Raw genomic sequence first — 24479 nt, forward strand, 5'->3', positions numbered from 1 at the left:
TACCTTCGAGCTCCATCTGCTTGGGCAGATGCAGAAGGGTTTATGGTCCCACCTGATGGAAGCAGGTGAGGGGGTTAAATAACAGTGTTTGTATTATTCTCACCCCGTTTTCCTGAAGTATATGTGAGATGGATTATGGCCCCACTTGCTATAAGCACTACAAAAAAAATGGGTTTTCGCAGCACAATTTTTTACTATCCCGGCGGTTATACCCGCCACTATTTTCTTTACATACCCGTCGTGTTTGCAAAGCGTTGCAACGACATTTCGCAGCGGTTCGAAGACCGGCGGGGTAGGTTTTTACTGAGTGTATATTTTCGCAGCGGTTATATCCGCTGCAAATGTACAGAATTTGTTTAGGTTATAACCGCAACAAATATGAGCAAAATCAACCGATATCCAGCTTTGCGGCAGTTTTATGGGCTCTAGTGGCGGTTATAACTGCCACTAAAATCCAATTTTTTTTTTTAAATTGTGAAACCTAACCATTCACCCTAGAGCTAGATAAGTTAGTTAGCACAACATTTAAAAACATCATATTTATATATTTAATATTTAAACCTTACTATTTATATAATATATGCTACGATAACTTTCATTAACTTCCTTACCAAAACCCTTGATGACGATTCAGAAACTATAGAGGGTTGCCCTTTACAATAATGATGAGATAAGGATGTTGCAATAGGATCTCACCAATAAGGTGGATGATGTGTGAAGGACTAAGAATGAGAAGTCCTGATGGGATCTTATTCAAGAATGAGATTTATGATGAAAAAAGAAGAGATGATGGTTTATTATTGGTCAAATGTGACATAATCAATGAAGAGAAGAAAAAGGAGTTTAGTGACAAGATTCATTAGGAGAGGGTACTGAGGATGTTATTTAAAAATTTGAGAGTTATGTGAGTAAATAATAAATTTTAGATTTTAAATATGAAAATACAAACATTTGAAGTGATATTCCCCCCCACCAAAAAAAAAAAAAAAAGAAAAAGAGAGATTTATGCCCATGCCATCAAAATTATTTTTATATACAAACTTCATAGCTAAGTTTTTAAAAATGAATTATTAAATCTATGTATTTGCACATTGAACCACTTAATCATTAAAATTTTTATAAAAGCAAAAACTATGCATTTAATTAAAATATGTTTCAATAGGCTATTGTCAACTGCGATGAAAAAATGGGCATGGGCTGGCTGCTGATTTACATGGATTAGTATACAAATATTTTTATTTTAATATATATATATACACATAATTTTAGAAAGTAATTTTCTGACTTCACTTTCTGTAAAAAAAAAAATCTGTTTTATAAAACTTAATTCGTTCCAAACAAACCCTATGTCAAACTTGTAGGATATCTAGGGATTCCTCACAAATATAGAATGATTTTTATGCAGTGAATCTCGACCATGCCATCTGAAGAGGAAAGGATCCGACTTTCCAAAGCCTGGCGGCGCTCATAGAAGTGAAACAGCGAGAGTACCAAACAGATTCCTCAGTTGCCGTCTTAATCGCCTGCGCCGGCGTTACTCTGTGTGCGTGTGTGTGTGTGTCTGTCTCTGTCTCTCTACGGTGACTCGCTAGGTGCTGCGCATCTCGAAACGGTTCGGGCTTTTCTCAAATCTCTCTTACTCCGGTTCTATTACGCTGTTCCTTCCTTACCTTGCAAATGTTGAATCCTTGGTACTGTTTTAGAATGATATATCGAAGAAGGTTAGATGTTAGTGAGGGCATGGATGTTTTCCCTGCTAATTAGGTTGATTAAGGTTTATAATCTTGAGGAAACCTACAATGCTGCTGGACCCATAACCTTAGTTAGTACGAACTCCAGCTCATGTAGCGGTGCCTCCATCCGCACAGACACGCACTTTCTTGCGCGCTAGCACGCAAACCATCTTTCCTTTTTAATTTGTTTTGTTTTTAAAAGCCAGCATTTGTTTAAATTTGTATACGCGGCTCTATCTTGGCACAATGAGCAGCTTTTTGGAATCATAGTGGCTTGGTCGACCTGCTGCTAGATGGAATGTCACAATCTCTCTTTTGCAGCTGTTAAATTTTTATTAGGGCTGCAAATGAACTGTGAGTTTGACGAGCTACTTGTGACATGGCTCGATAAGAGCTAGTTTATGTTCATTTGATAAGATAAACGAACAAGCTTTAATACTAAATACTCGATAGTTAAATAAACTTGCGTGAACAACTCGACATTTGACTCGCTTATGTTTACGAATAATATCTTTTAGAGCTCGTGAACAAGCTCGTTAAAAAGCTTGACTAAGAAGCTCGATTAGAATTTTAAAAATAAATATTATTAAAATTACTAATTCTAAATAATATTTACTGATTCTAAATTTTAGTCAATGTTCTTGGAACTATAAATTGATGACTTTTCCTATTTTCCAATGATCTTTGTTTTCCTTGGACTATAAAAGACGATTGAAAATTTCCTGTTGTAGTATTTTTTTCTTTCGGTTTCTTTAGCTAACATTGTAGCATATGCAACTTATTTGATTTTGGAAAGTTGAGGGATTTTTTACTTGGAAAAAATGTAAACTTATGGGAATTTATTTATGATGAATTAAAGGTTGATGTATTTGATTAGTTCTTGATGGATTCAAATAGGTTTAATTTATAAATGGGAATACTAAGGCATGTAATATAAATTGAATGTTTAGTGATGAAATAAATTTTTTGCTTTCTTCAATTTGTGTGGGTGTGCGCTTTTGGATATGGATTTTTCGAGTGTTTTACAGTTTTCAATCTAAGCTTTTGGTGGCTAATTTTCACTTATTGGCATGAGGTTTGATCTTCTATTGGATGATTTCTAATTTTGTACTATTTATCATCTTGTTTTGGTGATATGCATATGCGTTAACTAATTTTTGTCTAGTCTAACACATGTTTGATTCTTGTTCGTATTGTGAATGTTGATTGTTGCTAGAATTTTGTATTTGTTATCGGTTTTCTTGCATATTTCAGATTTTTGCTATCATTACATTTTTGTTTGGGATGATAGAAGCTTTTTTTTTAATTTTTTATTAAAAGTGAATATTTTTACTAAAATTGAGAGTTAGTAACATGCATGTATTTGTTTTTGTATGCCTTTGTTGTGCATTTTATCCAAGTTTGCATTAGTGAACCCTAAACATCTAAGCATCCTACGTCAAATTGGTTTCAATGTTTATCATTGTGTCATCATGTCAACTAAAAGAAAGACATATTAATTGAATCAATAAAAAAGATAATAAATGATGCAATTAACACAAAATTGGGTTAATCACTGTTTTATACAAACACACCATAACTATAGTGAGGAACACAATTGCATACCTACATTTGATGGAAGGTACAATCTGGTGGAAATTTTGGAGTGGATTTGCAATTTAGAATATTCCCTTGAAGATTATCATTTATTTAATCCTGAACAACTTGAATCTGCTAATTTGAACAAGTGTGTCATGCTCCGTTTTGTAGAAATATCGTAAGTCAAACTGAAACTATATGGGCTGACCTAAAACATGAACTTAAAACAATATTATCTATTATTTGGTTAGTATAAGGATTAAGGATGAACTACATGAATAATTAAGTATTGCAAGCAAGGTGAATATATCGTGTATGAATACTATGATAGTATGATATGTTTATGAGTATTATAACTTAACATCATTTACCTTGAGACTATTTTGCTACCATGATTTTTTTCATTAAATGTCTTATATGAGACGAGGTTATATCTAGATCTCTAAATATTAGGGCATATTATGAACATTTTATTACGAATATCACACCCACAATTAAAGTGATGTGATACAATGAAGGTGAAACAAGGATTGCTTATATGAAACTAATAAAATGTGAACTTTGCTCGGCTAAACATAAGTGGATGCGTATTCAAGTTAGATCTTAGGAAATTCCACAGAAGGACTAAGTAATGACAAGTTATTACAATAGAGATTAATATGAAACTCGCAAAATTACATCATCAAATAAATGAGTTGAGCAAATGGCACGTAACAAAATCCACAGTTTAAAATTTAGATCATTCACCTTGGGTTCCCTCTCTTACACTCTTGATAATGATCGGCTTAGTGGAAGAAGGTTGCAAGCAAGCTTAGGGATGCCACTAATAGACACGTGATGCAAAGGGGGCTAGTCGCCGGGGAAGGAGCCAGAGTTGGAGGAACGGGTTGGCGTCCGGTGATCTTCCACTCTCCCGTAGGCCGTAGGTCGTTTGTCAATGATGTCTGCTAGATGGAAGAGGATATGATCGATGTATTCCTTAACGCTGTGATCGAATTCGAATCCAACTTCGAAGAACGGTGATTGGATGACGTCGATATCCCCTTGAGAGTTGAACACAAATCCGTGATCAAGTTCCGGATCCGCCATGCATGATCTTGGAAGAGCTTGGTATCTCGTGGTGTTGTGGAGGGGAAGCCGTCACTTGTGAGGGGTGGCCAAGGGAAGAGGAGAATGGCGGGTGAGCTCGGGTAGGAGGAGGGTGTGAGAGGGGAAGAGGGGGGAAGGGGGTGGCTAGATCTAGGTTGGATTGGAGAGAATTATTTGAAATATGAAATTAATTTTTGATTAAGTGAAATTGGCGGGATGAATTTGAATTTGAATTCAAATTCAAATTGAGAGAATTAAAGTGGAAGAGAGAAATTGGGGGGAGAGGGGAGGCGGCATGGGGAGGGGATTAAGGAGTCTTAATTGAGAGCATTTAATGAAATTGGAGAGAGAGAGAGAGAGCTAGTGAAGGGGGCCGGCCATGTAGAGAGCTAAGATAGAGGGAGTATGTTAAGTATGTGGGCCATAGGAGTTAATGAAATATTTAAAACCTAATCTGAATTTAATTTAAAAAGAGAGATTTCCAAATTTAAGTTTTAGCATGAGGAAAGAATTTGAATTTCAAACTTTCATTGAAATCCAATTTGATAACTTTCCTAATTGCTTAGACTTATTTTAGGAAAGTGAATAATGGCCAAAGGAATTTGAATTTCAAACTTGGGCAAGAGGGGGTGGGCCGGCGGCTTGGGTGGGAATCAGAGAGAGAGGGGGGGGGGGCATTCATAAACATCATTAACCATTACAATGCAAGAGGCCTTTTATAAATAGGCCCAAATGAAAGAAAACAAAAAAGGCTAAAGTGCCCTCAGGCAACAACACAGACTCAATTCCCCATAGGGGTAAAACGGGAAAACTCAAATGCGACATAAAACGTAAAGCATAAAACAGAAAATACATAAAAAATACAGGCTCTTAATCATAGCCGTTGATCCACGACTACGTCGACGATACACATGTCAAAATCTCTGACTGATGTCCTCATCATAAAGTCTTTAAAGGGAATTTATTATCCGTTTTTCTCAAGCATTATATTCAAATGAGTATAAGTGGGGTTCAATATTTGGTCTATTAATAGAAAAGGATGAAATTTTGATTAACTTGCAAAACCAATTAAAAATTTCAAGCAAAACAAAACCAAATAATCTATGAATTTTAAGGTTTCTATAAATAAATCATTATTTTTTCCGTTCATGCCTGCTAAATATAAATCAACAAAAGAATCATGCATGGTCAAATCAATCCTATCGAAGCAATGATTCTCATGAATTCTCTTTTGAAGATGTTTTAGATGCAGAAGATGATATTTTATGTTAGCCAACATCTGATTTTATTCTGAAATTGCACCATCTTTAGAACTTATTCATGAATATGAACATACACTTGAGAAATAGTTACAATCCGCCTTTTAAATTGAATTTAAGTTTGGGATCGATTCTAATGTGAATCTTTTATAAGAATTTGAACTTATAATTGAGATTAAACCTACAGTTATTTCAAACTTTTAATTAGTACTTGAATCTATTGTTGAGTCTGAAATTGAATTTCTCATTGAACTTGAATTTGAACTGAAGCTTTGACTTGACAATGAATCTTTTCCTAAATATGTAGCAAAAGAAATCATGCCTGTTGTAGCCAATATGTTTTAGGTGCAAATTGTTAAAATAAACCTTGAATGTTAAAGTACAAAAATCATGGCAACTAAAGTTGATAATTCAATTAAACAAGCTGATTTTTACCACAATGAAAAATTGAATGAAATTATTTATACCAATTAAATTAAATTTATTTTGTTTTTGGTATTAGTTTCTTTGATATACAAATCGATAAAGAGGTTTTTTTGGAGAAAGTAAAATTGCATGATTATTTCAATGAATTTGTTAATGAGGAGGGCCTTTATGATAACCTTAACTTTAAAGTTTTAGAATGAATCTATTATTGCATACATCATCTGATGCAAGACATATATGAAAAAAAATTGATTTAGTTAAGGATTTTGCACGCTTGATGATTAAGAGCAAGTTAACTAAGCTTTATGGTGAGTTAAACAATTAAATAAAACATAAAGAGCAGTAAGCACAAGCTTAGACCAAGTTACTTGCGAAAAGTAAAAACAACATAACAATCAATTACTCCTAACGTTGCATACGAAATAGGTTTCAACAAGAAATCCCTAATCTAACAATAAGAGTTGTGCTATGAAAGATCTCTCACACAATTTCTACAAAATATTAGACTTTAGCAGGAAGAATTAACACAACTTTTCATGATTCAATTAGAACTACAACTGAGAACGACTAAAAGATAAAAGAGTTGGAGGAGGGTTCACCCAAATAAACAGGACAAATGAAGCTCCGGTGTTGTGTTGAGGTGCTTGAGAGGAAGTAGAAAACAACCTTGATTCTTCTCGATATGGTTGGACAACATTCAGAACTTTAAGGCCAACAAAACAACAATAGGAGATTGCAACGATTGCTGGACAATAGCTTTGACACTTGTGAAATTTTGGACAGCACCCTATAGTGATTGTATAAACCTTTGGCAGCTTTTATGGGCTGCTGGAAGCTTTTGGACAGCAATTTCAGACCTCCAATGGTGCAGGACAGCAAGGGGCTGGTGCTGAATCCTTTGGACAGCAGTTATAACAGCAAGGATTGCCGCTTTGGCTTGGGGAGAGTTTAGTCTAGATTATGAGGGAATTGGGTTTAAGGTTTGTGAGAGGATCTTGGAGGGAAAAACTGAGATCAATGTCCAAATTGAAATTTCTCGATTTAGAAATAAATTTAAGCAGGTTATGGGATGAGGGAGGGGGCGGGTAGGCTAGGGCTGGGTTTGGAAGTATTTCCAAAGTGAGGGGCTGATTTTATGGTAAATAAATAATGAGGTGGGCAAGGGGAGGGTTCGGTCAAGAGAGAGGGAGGGGTGTGTGTGTCTAGATTCAATGTATTTGGAGTTAAGACATTAATTACTCAATTAATTCAGATTTGAATTAGTTGATTTAATTAATGGCCTTTCCAAAAATAGGATTAATTACATAGGAAGGATTTGAGATTTATATTTGAATTATTTCAAATTCAAACTCCTTCCAAAGATAGATGGAGTTAAATAAGGAAAGTGGAGCTTTAGGAAATAATTTTGAAGAGGGAGATATGTAGACCGCAGCTTGATGGCGGGGGAGAGAAGGTCGTGGTCTTCAGGTGGTGATTGGGGGCGCGGTTGGTAAAAAGGGGAGAGACGATGAGAGGGTGGCCGACGGGTCCAGGGGTTTGGGTAGGGAGTTGGGTTGTGCTTGGGGGGGGGAGATGATGGTGGAGCTAGCCGATGGTGAGCGTGAGACTAAGGAGGCCGGTGGCAAGGTGGAGTGTGGCTAGGGAATTCGGTGGCTAGGAGCAAGGGGATTGGATAGATATGTAGGTGGCTTAATGGAGGAGGAATGGAAAGAAAAGAAAAACGTAAGAAAGGTAAGGAAGAAGAACCACAAAACCGACTATCTCCAAGGTTGGTGGGTGATCCGATTTTTCTCTCATAGGGATTTCTCCAAGACTCACAAACTCTCACATCAAGAGAACAATACGCAAGAAACTTTCATAATATTCATTCCTTAACCCAAAATATAATAGAACTAGCCTATAAATAGTCCTCATGAAAAGAAAAGAAACAATGAATAAAATGCCCTTTGGGCTACAACACCACATGACCACCCCTAGGGGTAAAATGGGAAAAAAACAGAAATATAAAACAAACTGGTACATAAAACACATAAAAAAATTAACTTCAGAACGTAGCTGCTGATCTCTGATGTCCTCATTTTACTAGTGGTTCCTAGGGCTAACCATAACCAAGATTTGACCGGGATTCCCTTGGCTGAATCAAAGGGAAATGAGATCGGACAAGAGGAGTTTGACGAGGGGAGTTTCTTTCATCAAGAGCCACCTCCTGGGCTTCGATAAGGGGTGGACCAGGGTTTGTGGATGAGGGGACAACAAAGAGGAAATCTTTTGGTGAAGGCGGTAGGGCAGCCGACCAGTATGAGAGGCATTTTGGGCAAGGGGAGTGGGCTGTCGGAGAATGACGGGGTCAAGAGCCATCTGCTAGGGCTCCAATAAGGGGCGGAATATAGTTATCAGATGGGGGATAGCAAGAAGGGAGTTTCGTGGTGAAGGTGGTGGGGTGGCTGACCACTATGGGAGGCCTTTTGGGCAAGTGGAGTGGACGACCAAAGGAGGGGGACGGGCCGAATCATGGGGATCGGGTCATGTGAGGAGAAGGGAAGGAAAATGGGATTCCCACCCTCGATACATGGGGGAAATACGGTAGGATCACGACAACCGCTAAACTGGAGGAGGAAGAAGCTATTTGGGTGGTAGCAATCCTAAGGTGAGGAAGTTGAAGTTGCCAAATTTGAAAGGGAGGATGCTTATGGGTGGGTGTACCGAGTGGAGATGTATTTTATTGTGAATCGGTTGACTGAGGAGGAGAAGTTTACGGTTGCATGGCTATGTCTAGAGGGGAAAGCTCTAATTTGGTTCCAGTGGATGATAACATGGACGATATGTTGCTTCTAATTTTCTTTTGTTTTGAAGGTTGTACACTGAACAGGGATTGTGGTGAAGATTTAAACGTAATTTGATAAATTGCGCATGTTTGTTCAGTTTTAACTATTTGGTTAGTAGCAATGTGCAACATGCTAAAATCTCTGTTAATTTAATTTGCAAGCAATGTTACCATATGGATGATGCAAGAGCATTTGAAAAAAGTATGATTGAAAGGGGCCTTAATAATTCATAAAGTAACTGATTTGTGAATTTATGTTGGTTTCATTTGAGAATGCTTTTAAGCTGCTCTGCTTTCCTAACATCTGATTTTTAACAATTTCAATTTGTGCAGGAAACGGACTAAAGAAAACACGGTACTGCACATGCAGCTCGTCCATGGCTTCACGATCAAGGGCAATGCAGTTGCAATGCATGTCATCCATTTCTGTGAGAGTAATGATGCCTTTACTCTGTACAAATACAAAATTATTCCAGTGAAGAATAATGATGCCTTTACTTTCTGTGCAATACAACATTATTCCAGCCAAGCCCTTGTCTTTTTTTTTTTATTTATTTCTATAACTCAAGTTGTGTACTATGCATAACGGTTCAAAATTGGTTAAAAAGTTTGTTGCTGCCCATTTTACTTTATTTAGGAATCCCATGATGAAGGGAATAGATTATAGGGCCGCTTTAAGCTTCATGTTATTTTATACCTTTATCTGCAACTTTTTGTGTATTAAAACGATTTCTTAAGGTTTTGGTTTCTGAAAAAATTGTTACGTATTCAATTTTCTGTGTGATCTGCTTGTTACTGTAACAATTTTCTTTTCTGCGTTGCATGGAATAAATAACATGTTAGAAATATACTGTATGCCTGCTTAGAGATTGATTTCTAATATCTGTTTGAGTTCCGTTGTCTTATAAAAATATTCTAGTGCACGATTAAAAATTAATATCCTTTGTACTGAAAAGTTCATGACCTCTTTTAGCTTGTTTTTTTAGTCATTGAAGCATGTTAGGTGCTTCTACTGAAGAATAAACTTTGATGCACACGATTAGTAGCGTATGCAACCAACCTATTTTCTAGGTTGGTTTTGTCCTTTTAGGTAGACTGAATCTTCTTTAACGTGTTGTAGGTGTTTTTGTTTCTTTAAACAGAACGCAGGTAGTATAAGGATAGAATCCTATTCCCTACTACACCTCGTCCTATCTCCTCTCTTGTCAGGCAAAGCGACAATGTTTCAGATATGCTTTGTCCAATAATTCTTGATGCTGAAATTCTTTTTTTGCTTCCCTTTTAGTGTTTTCACAGAAGTTACTTAACAAATGCAATACCTTCTGATCTGAAGCGCAGGTTTTGGTTCACATTTGGCAGGACTTTGAGGTACTGTTCTTCTGCCTTATCTGTGTCACAGTATTAAAAGCTTTTTTACTTCTAATGATAATGACGCTCTTCACAGGTTCTGCAACTTCCTATTTTTTAGGTTTTTAAACCGGCATTTTCAATCAAATCACATGTCTACTCAGAAGTTGCTAGATGAAGTGAGCGGGCATAGGGAACTGTGGATTTCAGACAGGTTGAAATTTCTGAAAATGGTATGTAGGTTGCATTTGTTCATGATGTAAAACCATGCAAAGGAACAAGAACTGCTTGGGAATATTAATATTAGATTATTAAAACTTTGCTAATTATAAATTTAGTGCTTACCCAAGTTAGGTTCTCGGAGTTATCAATTAGAGACTAAACAAGGCTTGTAGTTACAATTAGATTAATGGGACAATATCAAATTAACAACATATAAATAGAGAGTAATGTTATGGCGAGAAACAATAATCCACGGTTAACAAATAGAACTCTTCACCTTGGGTCCCTCACTCACGCTCTTGACAGTGGGGCTTTAATGGAGGAAGATTGAGAGCAAACCGAACAACGCCACTAGGAGACAAATGGTCCCCAAGGTATAGTCCTTTGGAAAAGTAGCCGGCGGCGGGGAGTCCACGGGATGACTAGTGAGTATCCAACATCTGGGAGGAATATGCTCATCGATGGAAGGCACTAACGTAAAAGGATGCGCTTTAAGTAATCCTCCACAGAGGAGTCCACGTCTAGGTTCACGTCCAAGAAAGGAGACTCAAGGATGTTGGTTCGTCCTTGATCATCAAACAAGAAACCATGGTCGACTTCCGGATCGGCCATGCATGGTGGTGGTGACGGTTGGGAGGAGCTTTCGTGAGATTGGTGAGGAGAAGGTGAGGGGATGATGGGAGAAGACTTGGGAGGGTGAGGGGGCGGCTAGGGTTGGGGTTCTTTGGGTTGAAACAAGTAGCTTGGGGGCAAGGGGATGAGAGGGAAAATCTGAAGTTTAATTTCAGATTTTCATTAAAGGGGAAAGGCCAATTTGAAATTCAAATTAACCCAATTATAAAGAGTCTCCCTATTGGGTTTTGTCATTTAAGGAGGGATTTAAAATTCAAATTTCAAATTGAATTTCAAATATGAAACTTCATAAATGACAAATGAACGAATTAGGAAAGTATTGAAAGCCTATTTGAATTTGAAACTCAAATTCTAAGGATGAATTTTAGATGGCCGGTGGGTGGGGTTTTATGGGTGGCCGGCGGCTTCGGACATGGGGTTCGGCGGGCGGCGGTGGAGGAAGTGGGCCGGACGGTAGGTGGAGGGGTGGGTATAGGGGCTAACGAAAGGGGGAGGAGCGGGTGGCTGGCTGGCTATGTGGTGGCTGGTTGGGGAGTCGGCGGCTATGGGAGAAAGAAAAGAATTGGAAGAGGAAGAAGATAGGAACCAAGAGCTCCCACAAAGGGGGCTGTTGGGTATTTCTTTGAGCCTCTCCTAGGCTACTCCTCACCTCTCAAGCTCTCACAAGCAAGAACTCAAAATCTGAAAATTTTATTGATTCAACATTAACCTCATACAAAGATAAGGACCTCTATATATATGTCTCAACAAAAGACAAGCACAAAGACTCATATGCCCCAAGGGCTACAAGAATGACTCAATACCCTTAGGGGTAAACTAGTAAACTGAAAATATTAAATGGAAAAATACTTGAAAATAAATCAAAGATATAGACTTTGAATCGTATCTGTCGATCTACGATTTCTTCGATGGTACACGTGTCGAAATCTGATGTCCTCATCAGTTCAACTTAAAATTGCATAAATTATTTTGTAGATATCATTGTGATAAAAGGGTTCCATATTATCCCGTGAACAATTCATTTCCCTTACGGTTACAATGTAGACATACTTAAAGAGGTACATTTTCTTTTATAGATAGCTTCTTATCTAAGAAAGTGACTACTAGGAGATTACTACATTAGTGGAATAGAATCAAAATTCCTTTGTTTAAAAAAAAAATCAAAATTCCTTTGTGATGCAGGATGTTTAAGGGTTTAGGATTAGTAATACAATTGGAATGATGCAATGAATACATATCACATAAAAGAAATGATGATTCACAAATCAGAGATTACTAATTACATAAGAATTTGCTAATTTAGGTGCAAATATGAAAAATATCAAGAATCCAAAACTAAATGGTAATACAATGGTTGATAACTTCAACAAAATCAATCAGATATTAAAATAAAATTCTGCATGTTATTGAATTTCTTATAACGCAAAAGAAAATTCAGTTGTAGCAAATTTGGCCAAATTCAGTACTCTTGCATTGCCAGTGACAACTAGGAAGAAAAAAAATAAATAAAGGAATCACTTATGTGAAGAAAAGTATTCTAATAAAGAAATAGGACAATGAATTAGTTTATGTAAAGTTTATGGCAAGATATTTTTATTATTTAATCATCATCTTTTAGGGTCACAGCAAATTTAAGTAAAAAAATTTCAATATTTGAATAATATTAATATTAATTTTATCAAATAGTCTTTATTTTATAGTTGCTGAAAACTACGGGAGAAGGATATTAGATACTTTTCTTATTCACAAAACAGAAGACGCATATAATTTATAGGAGATACAGGCAATGTAGAATTGAAAGGAGGCTAGTTAAGTAAATAGGATCATGACCAGTGACATGATAAAGGGAAAACAATTTACCTCCATTTGACATTAAGTTTAGAAATAGGTTCTTTCTGTACATAGGCTTGGAAATTTGCCTATGGAAAGCTAGGACCTTGTGGATTGCTAAGCTTGGACTTAAATCTGACAGAGGAGCTGCCCCTAGTTGGAGGATTGCTGAGTTGGAATGTTAATCAGGCGGAGAAGTTATGGGTTGATGGAAACAGTTGGCGAACTTGTTGGAATGCAACTAGGCTTTGTTGGAAGGAGCACCTTGACTGGAATTGTGGAGATATATCTACATCTGGGATATGTTTCGGTGAGAGGTTTATAAGAGGTTTTGAAATTTAGGATTATTAACAACATACGATTAATGATATATACGATTAATGATATATGCAACAGTAAAGACAACTCCCCAATAATATTTTGGAATGTTACTGATGATCATAATTGATTGAGCAACCCTTGACTTGAGCCTCCCTTGATTTGACCTTGAGCTTGATTAATTAATTTAGTTCGAGCTTGAGCTTTAGCTTAATTCTATGAGTTTAACTTGGCTCACAAACTTGCTCATTTAATATGAAATCATGATGTTTATTCTTATTCAAATAATTATTATAATAACATGGTAAAAAAATAAGAAATTACATGACAAATAATAAGAAAGTACCTGAAATAAGGAAGAGATATATAAAGATTTTTTAACATCTTTATACTAAATCCATTGAATTTAATATTTATAAAGTGTATATTATAATAATGTTTTTTAAATGAGTTGGCTTACGAGCTAATGAGTTAAGATGGGACTAGCTTAAGATTGGTTCATTAGCTTATTGAGCTTGGCTCATTAGCCATTTATCGAATAAAACCCCAGCCAACTCATCTATCGGCTCGACTTAGTTACACCTCCAATTACAAAAGATTGGTAGGCTTTATAAGGATGACTTGGGCATGAAGTTCTAGTGTGTTTAGATGATTGACAAGTTTCATAATGAAACGTTTCAGGATTTGTATTGATGATTTGTGTTGATGAAAAGTGATGAGAGTAATTTTCTTAGGTATTTGAAATTTACATGACCAAAGTTAAAATGCATCAACATTATTGTGCTTTTATTAGAAGAAGATACATATCGAGTATTTTTCTCTTGCTTGTACGATTTTTTTCATGATTTAGGAGCTAAAGACTAGCATTTTCCTTTGCTTTTTGGTTGTACTTCTTGAATATATATTCTTAAATTCACAAGGAGTAGGAAGAAAATAAGAAATTATAAGGCTAAAATGCTTCAAAATTAGTGGTACTATTCATTTTTTTTTGTTAATTTTACTGATTAATAATAAACTATAAGAAAGCTTATGGACCAAAATAACCAAGTTACGAATTTCAGAATTAGTAACATTTATAATCCCAGTCCCAATCACTTGCAATCTCAACTATTCTGACTATTTTGCTCTTTAAATATGGATGAAAGGTCTAAAATAAGGAGGCATCATATATTATATGATTAGAGGCCCTAGAGCTCACGATCCAAGATTATGGATTTTCGTTTTAGACATTGAAGGCATTTGAGGGTACACATTTTTGGACAATCACATCGATGCTGTGTTTCATGTAGAATATTTTATTTTAAATTGGATAATCAAAGACTTGGAGAAGGATTTATGGATGTTAAATGTTGTCATGAAGTTTTGATTCAGGGCACGTGGCAGCTCCAAAGGAGGATATTTTTTCCAAGGCTATTTCATGTTTAACAATCATCATGGTTTAAAGAAAAAATCCTTAGAAGAACGATGAGAATACTTAGATTTTTGAGAGGATGTGAAATGGTAGAGAAGTATGGACTGGAGAAATATGAAAGAAAATAAAGAAGGATGAAGATAAAGTGTCTTCGATGCCATGTTAAAAAATATGAGAAAAATAAATTCATTCTTCACAACAACTTGAAGGATTGCATATGGAGAGATAGGACCATGCACATTGCTTAGCTAGGAGTTAAATCCGACAAAGCAGGTGTACCTAGTAGGCAAATTGCTTAGCTGTGATGTTAATTAGGCAATGTGTTGTTGAGTGATGGATTCAGCTGGTGCTCTTGCCGGGAATGCAGTTAGGCATGTAGAAGTTGTAGCCAGTATTGGCGTGTGTTGCATGCTGGGGATTCGCTAGTTGTATCTAGTGGGGAGTGTAGAATTTTCACAACTTAATGCAATACAATTCTTTATTTTTGTTATATAATATAACAAAAAATTTAATTTTATAAAATAAAGTGAAAGTATTGAACATGTCCTTGGAGGTTGTTTATTCCATTTGCATTGAACTCGAAGAAATACCACATTTCGTAGGTACGCATTAGATTAAATGCAAAAAATTAAAAATTTATTAAATAAAAGCTGCTTTTACATATCACAGTAGTTGATGTTTATGATATTTAAATCACAACTAGTTGCCACTCCTTTGTTTAATTTAAAATTTAAAATAAGTATTATTAAAAATATCGAAATAGTAAATGATGCAGGCAAACTAGAAAGAAAGAGCCAATAGAAGAGCACTAGGACAACTAGAACAAACTCGATTCAATCTAGAAAAACTGACATCCGAACAAAACACAAAAAACAATCCAAAGTCGAACAAACAAAACAAAATTTAAAAATAAAAACACTATCCTCAGAACAATCGACAAGCGGTTTTCTCACATGCAATGAAAAGTAGGTAAAATAAGATAAGTGCTTAGGGTTTGCAAACCAAGGGTCCACCACATCAACAAGGTCCAACGTCCAACCAAACTCCTCCAGCAAATGTCCCCAAATCAGCCAACAAACATCTTCCAAATGCTCAAAAAGAATGATACAAGTGGAGTGGAACTTGCAGAGAGAAGAAGAGGTTAGAAGCCAAGACGAAATAGAGAGGAGGAAGAGAGAATTGGAACAAGCTCTCAAGCTTTTCCAAGAAAGGAGAAGAAACCCTTAGGTTTTTAGAGACTTTTCTCAAGATAATCAACAACCTCCTCATGACAAATACATCTTTAATTTATAAGAGAAAAGGGGCATCCAAATAGCCAATTTTCACTTCCAACCGAACCAATCGGGTAAGGGGAAGAGGAAGGCCAGCAGGAAAAACAGAACAACACCCGAAAAGGAAACATAGGGACCAGATAAAAGCAGCCACGGGAAAGGAGCAGGCACCCAGGGAATTGGGACAGAGCAGGGGGATCGGAACAGCCCATGGGAAGGAGAGCCAGGAGGTAAGAACCCAAGAGACACAGTGAAAGGAAAGAGGCAAGAAACCACTCCACTTAATGAGCTAATAAGTGCAATTAATCCTCCAAATAATGAGCTAAAACATTAGCTCAAGCATTAATGAGCTAGAGCAAAGTAGCTCCTAAAAATTCAGCTATAAACCAAAGCAGCCAAGGCCCAACCCGAGAAGCAACAAGCAACCGAAAGACTAAAAGAACCCAAGAAGCTAGCACACCCAAGGCTTGCCATGCCCAAGCACTACCTACTCATGATCATTGGTTGTTCTCCATCATTGGATAGCATAAAAAAACAAAAAAAACAACTATAATATTCAAATTACAATAATAATAAAAAAAAAACTAAAATATGCATGCTTTGGTAACCACTTTCATCGCCACTATCACTGCCATCATTGATACAAAGTTAGGTTGCTTTAAACAACGAAGCATCACCTACAAGGGCCAATAGGGATAGAAGCCAAATCAAAGTTACGCCACTCGAAATAATGCTATAAGAATTTCATTCAACAATATCAAATAGAAGTCTAAGCCCCCACACTACTAGGAATTTTCAATAATATTGAATTGGGAGGAATAAGAACCACCACAAAAATAGCTATAGCAGATAAGCATTACTAAATAGTAGAATAAAAGGTAATAAATCCAATGTGTAAGTTTGAAAAATCTCAAGTTATGGGCTTGATAGTTTCAATATGATAAGTCCAAATTTATCACTCAGTTGCTTAAATTTAATCCAGCCATAAAACTGATGAAGCTAACCACTTAAACGTGGGCAAATCCAGTATGCAGGCACAAGCCTCACTAATTTGTGTTCGTTCTATTGAGTTACTTGAATGGATAACTTGGTTTGTCTTTCATACTCTTTATTTCATGACTTGGATGTTAGCAAATAGATGAAATCTATGCAAACATAGAGAGCGAAAAAATTAAATAATAAAAAACATAAAAAAAGATCATCACGCAAACCCATGCAAGAATTTTATACAGGTTCTCCCAATTGATGACTACTTCCTAGCTATTTTTAAAACCTTAAAATTTTTTTTTTGAATTTGATTGTTATATTAATATATCATATGTCAAGATAACCTTGTTGACTTCTGCCATATTTTTTTTCCCTAGTTAGCTTGTGAGTTGCTTTTTAGCTAATGGTTTGTTCTATGTAATAAACTACATGCTTTTCTTTTTTTGGACTTGAATAACATTTCAGCTGACCTGCACCTGAAAAATGTCAAATTTTTTATAGGTTTCAGCTTTGTCAGGTTATAACAACATTGAAGACTTTATCGAGGAAGAAAGAGAACGGGAAGAATCTGCTGATATGAATGACCTGAATGAAGAATTTGGTTTTGCATTAGCCACAGCAAGATTTCCTTGCATTACCGTTGGGGATTCATCGCGCATTGAACTGTATGACGAGGTTCAATGGAAAAATAGCCAATTGAGACTTTTAATATCTGAAACTAGTAGATACTTCCCAGATTCTGCAACTAGGACACGAGCGCAAGAAGCTAATGAATATAGTGATGCATGCCATTTCCTTAGACCTCAGCTACCAAGCATACATTCTAATGAGCAATCCTGCTCCATATTATTCCATGATTCTGTAGCATTAGATGCAGACACTAGAACAGAATTATTTAAGAAGTTTAGTGACAATGAAAGTTCTGTAATTGCAGAATCTAAACCGCTAAATACTGAGGTATATCTCGAGTCAATTTTGGATTCTGCTGTTAGGTTTATACCAGATACAACCCGTAGACAGTGCCGTCGGCTTGAAGAACGTGGTTTCCACACGGTTGGATATTGTTTCACTTGATTGTAAATGAAAATTCTTGGCTACTTTTTAATCTGCAATTTTTCTAATATTTGATTCTGCTTTTGGTTCCCATAGGTGCGGAAGCTGCTACATCATTTTCCTCGAACCTATGCAGACCTGCAAAATGCTCCAGGTAAAATAGATGATGGGGCCTATCAAATCTTTGTCGGGACAGTATCTGCTTCCAGGTAAGTCATTCAGAACTAAGTCACTCATATCTTGATTTAATAGTTGCTGTTTATCGTTTTGAGAATTTATTATTGTGTTCAATATATGTAAGTGCTCCGTTCTATTTTTGAGGAGAGGCCTAAATGTTCAGTTAAGAGGTGAATTTTCTGAGAACTAGTTTGCAACATCAACTAGTTAATTTTTAAATAATACTGGATTCTGTAATCTACTATGGCTGATATTTTTAGTTAATTTTTAAGGAGCTTAGGTAAATGGAGTTACTAACATTTCTTTTCATTCGAGTGATCTGGCATCATTGTTTTAATTAACTTTATTACTTTTTAAATGAACAAATTTCACCACAGTGGCAAGAGAATATTCACCAGCGTCAGCAACTTGATGCTCAAAGGCTATACATGAGGTTTCGTTTGGACGTAGGAGGATTATTTATCAGAATATATTTTTACTATTCAAATAGCTATTGCGAGCAACTACTTTGTGTTTTCTTATTTGGCCTTGCTCCACCGTTGTAATCACATGATAATAGAGAAGTAGTTTATAGGATTGGCGTAATCATGCTTGTTTGTGAATAAATGCTCCATGAAATGATTAATCCCTTGTTTTTTATCTTTTTTCCTTACATTATGTAATTGAATCTTCAGATTTTTTTTTTTAAAAACTGATAGGCATCAGATTCACTCAACTTTAGTAACTTAATGTTTTTGAGAACTTCACTCAAGGCTATGAAACTAGTTGTTGGCAGATATATTTTATCCTCTTCTTTGCTTAACACAAGAATTTTCATACCTTCAAGGAGTCCTTTGTCTTGGTGAAATTTGTCATTTGATGTTGTTATAGTTTTGAATGACCTTAGGGGTGTAAACGAGTTGAGCCGAGTCGAGTAATGACATTATCAAGCTCGGCTCGTTAGTCAGAAAGCCGGCTCGAACTCGAGCTCGATCTCGATTCGAGCTCAAAAGATGAGCTCGAACTCGAGCTCATCCCACTGTAAACGAGCTTGAGCCGCTTGCGAGTCTCGACGATTTGGTCGTCTTCCGTTCTCACGAGCATGGTCGGGTGGATGAGGAGGAATTCAATTGAGGTAGAGAGAATGGAGAATGTTGAATTTTTGAATTTGAATTCTGCATAAACTATTTCTTAATATAGGAATACAACAGTAGTGAATTTTTGTAATTGAATTCTGAATACTGAATGTAAATTTAGCAAGAAAAAACAGGGAAGGAAAGGGAAAGAAGTAGGGAGGGAATTTTGCGGAGAAAAGAAATTGGGTTGAATGAGGAATTCAATTGAGGTAATTTGTAGGATATTCTTAGTGCTTGTTTTATTTATTTATAAGCATTTGTGTAAATGAAAACAATGTATTTAGGTGGTGTATAAAAGAAGAAAATAGGACCTAGAAGAGCCAATTCTAAGTGAGGTGAGATACCCAACTGATTCATTTGTAGTTGATTCCAATTATATAGATTGTTGTTTCTCTAGATACTAGTGATTGTGATTATATTAAAAATGAATGATAGTACAAATGCAAGTGATTTAAGTCATATATGTGTTAGGATTAGTTGTGTTAGGATAGTTTGAATAGACTACGTTTTACTTATCTAATTATGATATCAATGTTTCAAAATGGAAGTAAAAAGACGTTCTATTCATATTCTCCTTCTCTATTACACTATAGTTTGATAGTAGAGGGGTTAAATTGGGGTGTGACACCGCAGTTGTCTCATTTTTCCACCTTGAATTGTGAAACAACGGACGGGAGCGGAACTTGTGAAACATTAGCTGGGATTTGCGAAATAGTGGACGGGATTTGCTAAAAAGATTTAACGGCAAACTCTAATAAATAAAATATAAATTATTAAAAAATATAAATAGTGATTTGAGCCGGCTCACGAGCCGAGCCTCATCAAACTTGAACTCGAGCTCTTTCCTCGATAAGCTCGGCTCTCGAGCTCGTTAACGAGTCGAGCTCGAGCCAGCTTGCGAGCCGGTTATGCTCACTTACACCCCTTAATGATCTCCTTAGTAGCTTCAGGTTTGCTGTAATAAATTGTCCGATGATAATGCACTCCTTTTTTAATTGTACGGCGTTCAATTGGGTAAAAGTTTGATGGTTTTGTTTCATATTTTGTTAATAATATTTTCTGAATTCTAGAAACATGGTCTCTTCTAATGCATAATGCTTCTCTTTGTTTTCTCAGGGCACTTAGAGCTAGTTCATCTTTATCATTTCTTGATGTCGTAGTTAGTTGTGAAGCTTTTGATGACCATGGGATCAGTAAGAAGAACATTTATTTACATTTGAAGAAGTTTTTCAGCGGTGTTCGTTTTACTTACCAACCTTTTCTGAGAAGTCTCCAGTCTAAGTATGAATTGGGGGCTCATGTATATGTCTGTGGCAAGGTGGGTGAGTGTTTTTATCATCAATCTTCATTTTTATTCTGGCACGGTATTTTCCTTCCATAAACGTTTATTACCTTTATGCACATGGAACTGTAAATTTATTTGATTGTGTTTAAGATTGATAGATCACTTTAAATATGTATACTTAGACATCCAGTTTAGCCAATTAATTATGTCCTGTATACAAATATTAGAATATTATTATTTTCTGAGTAGGAATAGATTTGAGGCTTTAGAAGAGATGTCAATGCATTTGCTCACGTGTCAGTGAGATAAAAGAGTTGATATTGTTGCTGTATTTTTTTAACAAAATATTTCTCCATTTCTCCGTGTTGTTTCTTCTTTTTTTCTTTTGAATCGGAATGATTAATGGTTCTAAGAATGGTTCGAAAAGTGAAAAAAAAGCAAATAAATGTGAAAGAATTCTAAACTGCTTGATTTTTATAAGTCATTTGGTTTCAAAAATCTCTTTATTAATGTATTTGCATCGATCTCATGTCTGTGAATGTAATTACTAGTTAAAGCGTATTTAAATATTTTCCTAGGCATCTTAATGGAAATAAAATTTTAAGGTTTGCAACTTTGCTATCAACTTTTCTTTTTATTTATTTATTTTGCTCTCTTAGGATATCATTTAATACTATAGACTTTGTCCTATGAATAAAAAGGCATTAAAACAGGTAATTGTTTTTAGTAGAGAACATGGACTATATAAAGAACTACGAATTTTTTATTTTTGGCTCAACTAATTTTAATAAGAATTTGGTGATAAATATTAGATGTTTCATGCTGATTGAACAGCCTTTTACTTAGAAAAAAGTTGATGAGAAGAAAAATACTTAAAATCTTTTTGAAACATGGTAAATTTGGAAGAAAGTTGGAGGTTTTTCTTTTATCTAATTTGGAATGTCTGAAACCTGAAGCTATATACTGCTTTAGGATAGAAATTCCTTTGCTAGCTGGTCTTTTCTTTTCTCCGATTAGGTAGAAGCTAGGATAGTCAAGGGGCTGGCTGGGTTGCCTTATGTACTTGACATTAAAAAAAAGGTTTTAATCTTCCATTGGAACTGTCTCACGTATTGACGAGTAGCTCATGATAGATCATCATATGCTACAATAAGATGTAGATAAGATGTAGATGAAAGGAAGAGGTCCATATGTCAGAACATCCCTCCTCCCTTATGTGGCACCTGATAGGGAGTTTTTTACTTCGCTGCTCTAACACGTGTTCTCTTGCAAGAATCTTGTTGGGCCTCGATTACAATTGAATCCATAAATGAAAAACAGAAGTGAATAAAGGGAAAGAGATTTGAATTAACTGCCCAAAATTCTCCGTTGAAATGATAAATCCATTATATATTGGAAGATATTTTCAGATTCTTTGATACAAGGAAGGAAAGAAAAAAAGGAGGGGGGAATATTCACTCTTCCTTAGGTTAGTTTTAAGATGTTGATCATATTCAGTTAGCAATTCAAAATTTCAAAGTGTTTCGTGCTGTGTATGAACTTCAGATTTCCTTCCTATGGTTTCATCTTTGATGAAATAACTACAAGTTCCATTCTTTCTTGATAAGCAATATTCTTTGCGGTGCTTATGTAGGTATAATATTATAGAACATCTTAATAGATTTCTTAGTTGATTTTTAGCTTCTCAAGTAACTTTAGTCACATACTGTTACGGAACCAACCAAACCAGCCCAGGAGGGGCCGGTCCAATTCTACAAGAGGCGGGCTAAGCCGCCTCCTTGATGTGTTTCCGCCTAGCTTGTGGGCCCCCCTTGAGGCGGCAATAGGAGAGAAAGGAATGAATTTTGAAATTAGTTTATATTAGGAAAGTCGATTTAATTAATTAAAAGATTTGATATCTTTTGTATTAATTAAATAATATCTTATATTATAAAGTTTTTAATGAGGTAGATTTAATTAATAAAAAGATTTGATATCTTTTGTATTAATTAAATAATATTTTATATTAGGAAGTTTTTAAAGAGGTGGAGTTTTAAGGAGGTGAAGAGGGCTATTTAAAGGGCATGAAGGGGCTAAGGTAGGTATGCTTAGATTTGAGTTTCTCTTGGAGTCTTTTGAGGTTTGAGGGCTTTAGACCTTGCGTCTAGATATTGGGAGAGAACGATCCTCCTCTCAAATAGAGGATCACTTGTATCTTGCTTTGTGTTAGTTTTGTTTTATTTTCCTTGTTGCAATCCACTGTTTTGGGGCTGATTTCGCCCAGATTTTACTTTATTCCCGCTGTTTTCTTCCAATTAGTGGTAGGTGTGCTTGCGAACTCAAGTATTCCCTTAGGGTTACTTGCGAACTCAAGTATTTCCTATCACATACCTTCATATATGCTATGGAATGTAACTCGAAATCTATCTTTCATGTTGCTTGACTAGGCGTTTCGTGCTGCTTGACAGATTTTTTTCGTGCTTCGCCAAGCAACTAAGTTCCCCCACACATGAGGATAACGCTCAGTTGTTGATGTTCAGTCTATTGCTAATTCATCCCAATCAATATCATTAAATACTTTAATGCTGTATTTGAAGTCTTCTTAACTATCAACGACTCGCCTTTATATATTAGAAAATTCAACATACAACCCCTTAAGTGTTCCAATTTATTTAATTAATTACTTTTAGGGGCTATTTGGTTGGCTACATTCTGAAGCTAAAGTAAACACATGGGTTTTGAAATTTTGTGCATTTGGAGAGATAGATTTGAAATGCAATGTATTTTGGAAGTGCATTAGGAAATCACCTTCTAGTTCACTTTGAGTATATTTGAAATTTGACATTTTTAGTGTTGGCTCATAATTACAAATTTCACACCAACAACAATGCATAAATTACATATCACATACTTAATATAGATTCTGCCAACCATAAGTCATAATCTTGTGAATATTTTCGATGTTGTTCTTTCTATTTATTATAACGAACATTTTGATAATTAAAACTACAACATCTAAAAAATAGCATACATCTATGTATCTCGATTTGAATGCACTTTTGAAAAAATTTCATCATCAATAAAAAAAATAAAAAAAATAATATTGACATTAATGTAATCCAATATGATTGAGAATTCTTCAGACACTGTTACGGAACCAACCAAACTGGACCAGGAGGGGCCAGTCCAGTTCTATAAGAGGCTTCCGCCCAGCTTGTGGCCCCCCTTGAGGCGGCAATAGGAGAAAGGGGAAGGAATTTTGAAATTAGTTTATATTAGGAAAGTGGATTTAATTAATTAAAAGATTTGTTATCTTTTGTATTAATTAAATAATATCTTATATTATGAAGTTTTTAATGAGGTAGATTTAATTAATAAAAAGATTTGATATCTTTTGTATTAATTAAATAATATTTTATATTAGGAAGTTTTTAAGGAGGTGGAGTTTTAAGGAGGTGTAGAGGGCTATTTAAAGGGCATGAAGGGGCTAAGGTAGGTATGCTTAGATTTGAGTTTCTCTTGGAGTCTTTTGAGGTTTGAGGGCTTTAGACCTTGCGTCTAGATATTGGGAGAGAACGATCCTCCTCTCAAATAGAGGTTCACTTGTATCTTGCTTTGTGTTAGTTTTGTTTTATTTTCCTTGTTGCAATCCACTGTTTTGGGGCTGATTTCACCCAGATTTTACTTTATTCCCGCTGTTTTCTTCCAATTAGTGGTAGGTGTGCTTGCGAACTCAAGTATTCCCTTAGGGTTACTTGCGAACTCAAGTATTTCCTATCACATACCTTCATATATGCTATGGAATGTAACTCGAAATCTATCTTTCATGTTGCTTGACTAGGCGTTTCGTGCTGCTTGACAGATTTTTTTCGTGCTTCGCCAAGCAACTAAGTTCCCCCACACATGAGGATAACGCTCAGTTGTTGATGTTCAGTCTATTGC

The 24479-nt window shown here is 35.6% G+C and overlaps 1 protein-coding gene across 9 annotated transcripts in view; it reads left to right on the forward strand.

Annotated features, from left to right (window-relative positions):
* The first annotated feature begins 1315 nt into the window (after positions 1–1315).
* The window catches only part of LOC110106390 (ATP-dependent DNA helicase homolog RECG, chloroplastic), a 108654-nt gene continuing 85490 nt past the window's right edge, over positions 1316–24479 (forward strand). For 2 of the 9 annotated variants that reach the window (XM_028700945.1, XM_020836282.2), the window contains exons 1-7: positions 1317–1612; positions 9243–9343; positions 10195–10277; positions 10354–10489; positions 17430–17981; positions 18078–18190; positions 20390–20591. In XM_028700945.1, coding sequence (XP_028556778.1) covers positions 9287–9343; positions 10195–10277; positions 10354–10489; positions 17430–17981; positions 18078–18190; positions 20390–20591 — 1143 coding nt within the window. In that variant the 5' untranslated portion in view covers positions 1317–1612; positions 9243–9286. Of the gene's footprint in view, positions 1613–9242; positions 9344–10194; positions 10278–10353; positions 10490–17429; positions 17982–18077; positions 18191–20389; positions 20592–24479 lie in introns of those variants that run through there. The other 7 variants (XM_028700949.1, XM_028700947.1, XM_028700946.1 and 4 more) reach the window with 7 other exon arrangements.

This window comes from Dendrobium catenatum, unplaced genomic scaffold (genome assembly GCF_001605985.2).
Source record: "Dendrobium catenatum unplaced genomic scaffold, ASM160598v2 fragScaff_scaffold_1608, whole genome shotgun sequence".
In the NCBI taxonomy this organism is placed as follows: domain Eukaryota; kingdom Viridiplantae; phylum Streptophyta; class Magnoliopsida; order Asparagales; family Orchidaceae; genus Dendrobium; species Dendrobium catenatum.